This window comes from Trachypithecus francoisi, unplaced genomic scaffold (genome assembly GCF_009764315.1).
Source record: "Trachypithecus francoisi isolate TF-2019V2 unplaced genomic scaffold, Tfra_2.0 Lachesis_group5, whole genome shotgun sequence".
Taxonomy (NCBI): domain Eukaryota; kingdom Metazoa; phylum Chordata; class Mammalia; order Primates; family Cercopithecidae; genus Trachypithecus; species Trachypithecus francoisi.
In genome coordinates this window covers 137,436,944-137,445,606 of record NW_022681470.1, presented here as the reverse complement: position 1 = coordinate 137,445,606, position 8,663 = coordinate 137,436,944, and the positions used below count along the sequence as shown (strand labels likewise).

Genomic DNA, 8,663 nt, shown 5'->3' with positions numbered 1-8,663 from the left:
TGCAGGTCCCCGCCCCAGAGCCCCTGGTTGGGTGATGCTCCAAGTCCTGCCCCCTTGGCACTGAGTGACAGGAGAAGCAATGCGATATGTGGCTGAGCAAAGACAGATTGACAGTGTCTTGGCCACTGCCCTTCGTAGGCGGGGCTTCCTCCCACCGTAACCTTCTGTGCGGGGGAGAATATTTGCGTTTAAGCAGAAAGTGTTTCAGACTGCCGAACTGACGCTGGCGTGTTTCTGCACTCAGGGTACCCTTCCTGCTTTTTCCTCCCGGACACAGAGTCACAGGTGTGCACAGGGAATGACAGACTCGGCGTCCAGTGGAGCCATCCGCTGGCCTCAGAGTAGGAGGCCCGCCCAGGCCAGGCCGGACCACAGTGAAACAGGAGGGAGGAGGGCTTGCTGCTTTCAGGCAAGAAAATTAAAACCGACAAAGAAATAAAATTATTAAATGCATAGGAAAAACTGGAGTTTTTATGACAGCGATCATCTGTAAAGAAACCAAGAGAAGGCCGGGCGCGGTGGTTCACGCCTGTAATCCCAGCACTTTGGGAGGCGGAGGCGGGCGGATCACGAGGTCAGGAGATCGAGACCATTCTGGCTAACACGGTGAAAACCCCGTTTTTTGTATTTTGTACTAAAAATACAAAAAAATTAGCCGGGCGAGGTGGCGGGCGCCTACAGTCCCAACTACTCGGGAGGCTGAGGCAGGAGAATGGTGTGAATCCGGGAGGCGGAGCTTGCAGTGAGCCGAGATGGCGCCACTGCACTCCAGCCTGGGCGACAGAGCAAGACTCCGTCTCAAAAAAAAAAAAAAAAAAGAGAGAGAGAAACCAAGAGAAGTAAAACAAACACTTGAACTACCTCAGACAAGCAGCCTGTTTCACCCGCAGTTCACAAGGAAAACCCACAATTATAAGGTTTAAAATATTCCCAAGCGCCGGGTGCAGTGGCTCACGCCTGTAATCCTAGCACTTTGGGAGGCCAAGGCGAGAAGATTGCTTAAGATCAGGAGTTCAAGACCAGCCTAACTAACATGGTGAAACCCCATCTCTACTAAAAATACAAAAATTAGCCAGGCGTAGCAGCAGGCGCCTGTAATCCCAGCAACTCGGGAAGCTGAGGTAGGAGAATCGCTTGAACCCGGAAGTGGGAGGTTGCAGTGACCGGAGATAGCGCCATTGCACTCCAGCCTGGGCGACAGGGCAAGACTGAAAAAAAAAAAAATTCCGAAGCTTGGGAGCCGACTCTAACTGCTGAAATGGAACAAAAGACCTCAGATAAAGACGAGAGAGCTTTGTTCAATCTGGCTGAAAGGCTGTTGGACTAAAGGGGACCAGGCTCAAGTGCCCCCCAAGGAGCCCACAATCAGGATTACAACTGGGGGCAAAGACATTAAGTTTTTGGTCGATACTGGTGCTGAACATCAAGTAGTGACCACCCCGGTTGCCCCCTTATCCAAGAAAACTATTGATATAATCGGAGCAACAGGAATTTCCACTAAGCAGGCTTTCTGTCTATCACGGACCTGCTCAGTGGTGGGACCTGAGATAGTTCATCAGTTCTTGTACATGCCTGGCTGTCCCTTGCTCTTGCTGGGAAGAGACTTACTTAGCAAACTGAGAGCCAACATCTCCTTTACAAAACAGGGCTCTTTACAGTGAAAGTGACCGGGAACAGGAGTTATCATGGCCCTTACGGTCCCCCAGGAAGAAGAATGGAGACTTTTTCTTTCTTTTTTTTTTTTTTTTTTTTGAGACGGAGTCTTGCTCTGTTGCCCAGGCTGGAGTGCAGTGGCCGGATCTCAGCTCACTGCAAGCTCCGCCTCCCGGGTTCCCACCATTCTCCTGTCTCAGCCTCCCGAGTAGCTGGGACTACAGGCCGCCTGCCACCTCGCCCGGCTGGTTTTTTGTATTTTTTATTAGACACGGGGTTTCACCGTGTTAGCCAGGATGGTCTCGATCTCCTGACCTCGTGATCCGCCCGTCTCGGCCTCCCAAAGTGCTGGGATTACAGGCTTGAGCCACCGCGCCCGGCCAAATGGAGACTTTTTCTAACCGAGCCAGCTCAAGAGATAAAACCAGCTCTAGCTAAGTGATGGCCCCGAGTATGGGCAGAGGATAACCCTCCGGGACTGGCGGTCAACCAAGCCCCTGTACTCATAGAAGTTAAGCCTGGGGCCCAACCAATTAGACAAAAGCAGTATCGGGTTCCCAGAGAAGCTGGGAATCCAGGTTCATCTCAGGTGCTTGAAAGCCTATGGAATTATAGTTCCTTGCCAGTCTCCATGGAACACCCTGCTCCTGCCTGTCCGTAAGCCAGGGACCAAGGTCTACCGACCAGTACAGGACTTGCACTTGGTCACCCAAGCTACAGTGACTCTGTACCCAACAGTTCCTAACCCTTACACATTGTTAGTGCTGCTGCCGCTACCTGTCTGGACTTAAAAGATGCTTTCTTGCCGGGCGCGGTGGCTCACGCCTGTAATCCCAGCTCTCAGGGAGGCAGAGGCGGGAGGATAGCTTGAGCCCAGGAGTTCGAGACCTGCCTGGGTAATACAGCGAGACCCCGTTCTCCATAAAAAGGGGAAAAAAAAAAGACAAAAATAAAAGATGCTTTCTTTAGCATCAGAATAGCTCCTGAGAGCCAGAAGCTGTTTGCCTTTCAGTGGGAAGATCCGGAGTCAGGTGCCACTACTCAGTACACTTGGACCCGGCTTCCCCAAGGGTTCATTAACTCCTCTACTCTCTCGGCAATCTCGGCTCACTGCAACCTCCGCCTCCCGGGTTCAAGCAATTCTCCTGCCTCAGCCTCCCAAGTAGCTGGCGCACACCACCATAACCGGCTACTTTTTGTAATTTTAGTAGAAACTAAAAATACATACTAAATACATGCTAAAATACATACTAAATACATACTAAAAATACAACACCATGTTGGTCAGGCTAGTCTCGACCCCCTGACCTCGTGATCCACCTGCCTTGGCCTCCCAAAGTGTTGGGTTTACAGGCGTGAGCAACCACGCCTGGGTTTTTGTTTTTTTGTTTTTGTTTTTTTTTTTTGAGACAGAGTCTTGCTCTGCCCCCAGGCTGGAGTGCAGTGGCCGGATCTCAGTTCACTGCAAGCTCCGCCTCCCGGGTTCACGCCATTCTCCTGCCTCAGCCTCCCCAGTAGCTGGGACTACAGGCGCCCGCCATCTCGCCCAGCTAATTTTTTTGTATTTTTAGTAGAGACGGGGTTTCACCGTGTTAGCCAGGATGGTTTCGATCTCCTGACCTCGTGATTCGCCCGTCTCGGCCTCCCAAGTGCTGGGATTACAGGCTTGAGCCACCGCGCCCGGCCAAATGGAGACTTTTTCTAACCGAGCCAGCTCAAGAGATAAAACCAGCTCTAGCTAAGTGATGGCCCCGAGTATGGGCAGAGGATAACCCTCCGGGACTGGCGGTCAACCAAGCCCCTGTACTCATAGAAGTTAAGCCTGGGGCCCAACCAATTAGACAAAAGCAGTATCGGGTTCCCAGAGAAGCTGGGAATCCAGGTTCATCTCAGGTGCTTGAAAGCCTATGGAATTATAGTTCCTTGCCAGTCTCCATGGAACACCCTGCTCCTGCCTGTCCGTAAGCCAGGGACCAAGGTCTACCGACCAGTACAGGACTTGCACTTGGTCACCCAAGCTACAGTGACTCTGTACCCAACAGTTCCTAACCCTTACACATTGTTAGTGCTGCTGCCGCTACCTGTCTGGACTTAAAAGATGCTTTCTTGCCGGGCGCGGTGGCTCACGCCTGTAATCCCAGCTCTCAGGGAGGCAGAGGCGGGAGGATAGCTTGAGCCCAGGAGTTCGAGACCTGCCTGGGTAATACAGCGAGACCCCGTTCTCCATAAAAAGGGGAAAAAAAAAAGACAAAAATAAAAGATGCTTTCTTTAGCATCAGAATAGCTCCTGAGAGCCAGAAGCTGTTTGCCTTTCAGTGGGAAGATCCGGAGTCAGGTGCCACTACTCAGTACACTTGGACCCGGCTTCCCCAAGGGTTCATTAACTCCTCTACTCTCTCGGCAATCTCGGCTCACTGCAACCTCCGCCTCCCGGGTTCAAGCAATTCTCCTGCCTCAGCCTCCCAAGTAGCTGGCGCACACCACCATAACCGGCTACTTTTTGTAATTTTAGTAGAAACTAAAAATACATACTAAATACATGCTAAAATACATACTAAATACATACTAAAAATACAACACCATGTTGGTCAGGCTAGTCTCGACCCCCTGACCTCGTGATCCACCTGCCTTGGCCTCCCAAAGTGTTGGGTTTACAGGCGTGAGCAACCACGCCTGGGTTTTTGTTTTTTTGTTTTTGTTTTTTTTTTTTGAGACAGAGTCTTGCTCTGCCCCCAGGCTGGAGTGCAGTGGCCGGATCTCAGTTCACTGCAAGCTCCGCCTCCCGGGTTCACGCCATTCTCCTGCCTCAGCCTCCCCAGTAGCTGGGACTACAGGCGCCCGCCATCTCGCCCAGCTAATTTTTTTGTATTTTTAGTAGAGACGGGGTTTCACCGTGTTAGCCAGGATGGTTTCGATCTCCTGACCTCGTGATTCGCCCGTCTCGGCCTCCCAAAGTGCTGGGATTACAGGCTTGAGCCACCGCGCCCGGCCTGTTTTGTTTTGTTTTTAGAGAGCTTCTCACTCTGTTTGTTGCTCAGGCTGGAGTGCAATGATGGGATTTCAGCTCACTGAAACCTCCACCTTGTGGGTTCAAGTGATTCTCCTGCCTCAGCTTCCCGGGCAGCTGGAATTACAGGTGCCCACCACCATGCCCTGATAACTTTTTTGTATTTTTGTAGAAATGGGGTTTTACCACGTTTGCCAGGTTGGTCTCAAACTCCTGACTTCAGGTGATCTGCTGGCCTCAGCCTCCCAAAATACTGGGATTACAGGCGCGAGCCAAGGTGCCTGGCCTTTCCTAGGAATTTTAAAACAAAAGGTACAAAATATATTAGTTTACTAACTCTACATGTGTCATTGCACTCCATCCTGGGCAACAAGAACGAAACTCCATCTCAAAAATAAATAAATAATAAAATTCCTAGGAAATATTGTCTTCTGAAAATTAAAGTATTTTTGCCCACTGGGTTGATGGAAACAGAAAGGGTTCTAGGCCAGAATGTTCATATTTCAAACACTTTCAAATTATAACTATTGTTACATGTTTGCAGTTTATTCAAGACTGCTGTTACAAAGGGGACAGATTAACTCCTTACTTCAAATATCTAGTCTACCTAGATGTTTGGAAGTGTCCCATGTATATTAAATGTAGAGGTAGTGAAATATCACTTTGTAAATATCTTTTTGTTAAAATTTATAGGAAACACTGCCTTTTGGAAATTGAATTGTTTAACCACCTTCGTGAGCAGTGTAGTACTATCTATATTTGTTGGATAGTTTAGAGGAGGTGGGAGGGAAGAAATCGCAAAAGATCAGTGTGTTTATACTTGGACATTTTCAGACACTATTTTTCTATATGTTTTGTGCACTTTGTTTTGCTCTATATATAGCTTCCTGGGTTCAAGTGATTCTCCTGCCTCAGCCTCCTGAGTAGCTGGGATTACAGGGGCACACCACCATGCCCAGCTAATTTTTGTATTTTTTAGTAGAGACAGGGTTTTACCATGTTGGCCAGGCTGGTCTTGAACCCCTGACCTCAGGCAATCCACCTACCTAGGCCTCCCAAAGTGCTTGGATTACAGTCATGAGCCACTGCACCTGGCGAATAATACTTTTTGTAAATAACTTTTAATAACTGATCGGGCTGGGCACAGTGGCTCACGCCTGTAATCCCAATACTGTGGGAGGCCGAGGCTGGTGAATCATTTGAGGTCAGGAGTTCCAGAACAGCCTGGCCAACATGGCAAAACCCCATCTCTACTAAAAACACAAAAATTAGCTGGACTTGGTGGTGAGCGCCTGTAATCCCGGCTACTCAGGAGGCTGAGGCATGAGAATCACTTGAACCCGGGAGGCAGAGACTGCAGTGAGCTGAGATCGTGCCACTGTACTCCAACCTAGGTGACAGAGTGACTCTGTCTCAAAAAAGAAAAGAAAAAAGAAAAAACTGGTAGGAAATACTGTTTGGAAGTAGAATTGTTGAATCACCTCCGTGAACAGTGTACTCTCTGTACTTGTTCATTGGGTTGAGGGAGGTGGGCGGGATGAAATTTCCTGATTGGGACATTGTACTACAGCTATGCAACATGTTACCACTGGGAGAAAATGGCTGTGTTATTTCCTACATGTGAATCTGCAATGACCTCAAAATAAATTTTTGTTAAAAAGTACACCACTGGATTCTGCAAGCCTCCCGAGCACACGTCGGTAGCCGGCTCCCCTCACTGAATCACCGAGCTCTCTCCCCGGCTGTATTTCCAAAATGTCGCTTTCTAACAAGCTGACCCTGGACAAGCTGGACGTGAAAGGGAAGCCAGTCATTATGAGAGTCGATTTTAATGTTCCTATGAAGAACAACCAGATAACAAACAACCAGAGGATTAAGGCTGCTGTCCCAAGCATCAAATTCTGCTTGGACAATGGATCCAAGTCAGTAGTTCTTATGAGACACCTAGGCCGGCCTGATGGTGTCCCTATGCCTGACAAGTACTCCTTAGAGCCAGTTGCTGTAGAACTCAAATCTCTGCTGGGCAAGGATGTTCTGTTCTTCAAGGACTGTGTAGGCCCAGAAGTGGAGAAAGCCTGTACCAACCCAGCTGCTGGGTCTGTCATCCTGCAGGAGAACCTCCGCTTTCAGGTGGAGGAAGAGGGAGGGAAAAGATGCTTCTGGAAACAAGGCTAAAGCCGAGCCAGCCAAATTAGAAGCTTTCCAAGCTTCACTTCCCAAGCTAGGGGATATCTACGTCAGTGATGCTTTTGGCACTGCTCACAGAGCCCACAGCTCCATGGCAGAAGTCAATCTGCCACAGAAGGCTGGTGGTATTTTTGGTTTTGTTTTTGTTTGTTTGTTTGTTTTGATGAACAAGGAGCTGAACTACTTTGCCAAGGACTTGGAGAGCCCAGAGCGACACTTCCTGGCCATCCTGGGCAGAGCTAAAGTTGCAGACAAGATCCAGCTGATCAAGAATATGCTGGACAAAGTCAATGAGATGATTATTGGTGGTGGAATGGCTTTTACCTTCCTTAAGGTACTCAACAACATGGAGATTGGCACTTCTCTGTTTGACGAAGAGGGAGCCAAGATTGTCAAAGACCTAATGTCTAAAGCTGAGAAGAATAGTGTGAAGAATATCTTGCCTGTTGACTTTGTCACTGCTGGCAAGTTTGATGAGAATGCCAAGACTGGCCAAGCCACTGTGGCTTCTGGCATATCTGCTGGCAGGATGGGCTTGGACTGTGGTCCTGAAAGCAGCAAGAAGTATGCTGAGGCTGTCACTCGGGCTAAGCAGATTGTGTGGAATGGTTCTGTGGGGTTTTTTGGGGTTTTGGGGGTTTGTTTGTTTTGAGATGGAGTCTCACTATGTCACCCAGGCTGGAGAGCAATGGCGTGGTCTTGGCTCACTGCAACCTCCGCCTCCCTGATTCAAGTGATTCTCCCGCCTCAGCCTCCCGAGTAGCTGGGACTACTGGCTCGTGCCACCATGCCCGGCTAATTTTTGTATTTTTAGTAGAGACTGGGGTTTCACCACGTTGGCCAGGCTGGTCTCCAACTCCTGACCTCGTGATCCGCCCACCTCAGCCTCCCAAAGTGGGGGATTACAGGCGTGAGCCACCGTGCCCGGCCTGGAATTTCATCTTGTTTCCATGCTAAGTAGTAAAACGGTGACAAAGCTAATCAGAGTATAAGCTACATCAAAAGAGAACTAAGCTAACACAGCTCACTTTTTTTAACAGGGAAAATATAAATATATGCGCTCTAGAATGCACAGTGGTTTAGTCACTAAGAAATTCAAATGGGATCTTGAAGAATGTAGGCAAATCCAGGGTGCAGTAAAGATGAGCTGAGATGCCGTGTCACTGTTTAAGGGCTCGTGGCACTGCATCTCTCCACCACCAGCTGAATCTTGACATGGAAGCTTTTAGCTAACGCCAAGTGGAGATGCAGAAAATGCTAAGTTGACTTAGGGGCTGTGCACAGGAACTAAAAGGCAGGAAAGTACTAAATATTGCTGAGAGCATCCACCCCAGGATGGACTTTACCTTGTAGGAGCTCTAAACTGGCACCACTCCCAGTGCTCACATGACTGACTTTATCTTCCGTGTTCCATTTTGCACAGCAAGTGGCAGTGTCTCCACCACCTATGATGGTGATGCAGCCCGTAGAAGTGGCTTTCACCACCTCGTCCATGAGGGCTTTGGTCTCCCAAAGTGCTTGGATTACAGGTGGGCGAATCACCTGAGATCAGGAGTTCGAGACTAGTCTGGCCAAAATGGTGAAACTCCATCTCTACTAAAAATACGAAAATTAGCCAGGCGTGGTGGCGGGCACCTGTAATCCCAGCTACTTTGGAGGCTAAGGCAGGAGAATCACTTGAACCCAGGAGGCAGAGGTTGCAGTGAGCCAAGATCGTGCCACTGCACTTCATCCTGAGCGACAGGGTGAGACTCCATCTCAAATACTACTACTACTAATAAATAGTAATAATGAAAAGACACCAGAGACCTCTCTT

At 49.0% G+C, this 8,663-nt stretch overlaps 1 protein-coding gene across 1 annotated transcript; it reads left to right on the top strand.

The window, feature by feature from the left end:
- The first annotated feature begins 6,182 nt into the window (after nt 1-6,182).
- On the top strand, nt 6,183-7,499 carry LOC117074178 (phosphoglycerate kinase 1-like). The gene is given in 2 exon segments (XM_033195374.1): nt 6,183-6,804; nt 6,806-7,499. Coding segments are annotated over 2 exon segments (1,083 nt in total). The 5' UTR covers nt 6,183-6,415.
- Nucleotides 7,500-8,663: the final 1,164 nt, after the last annotated feature.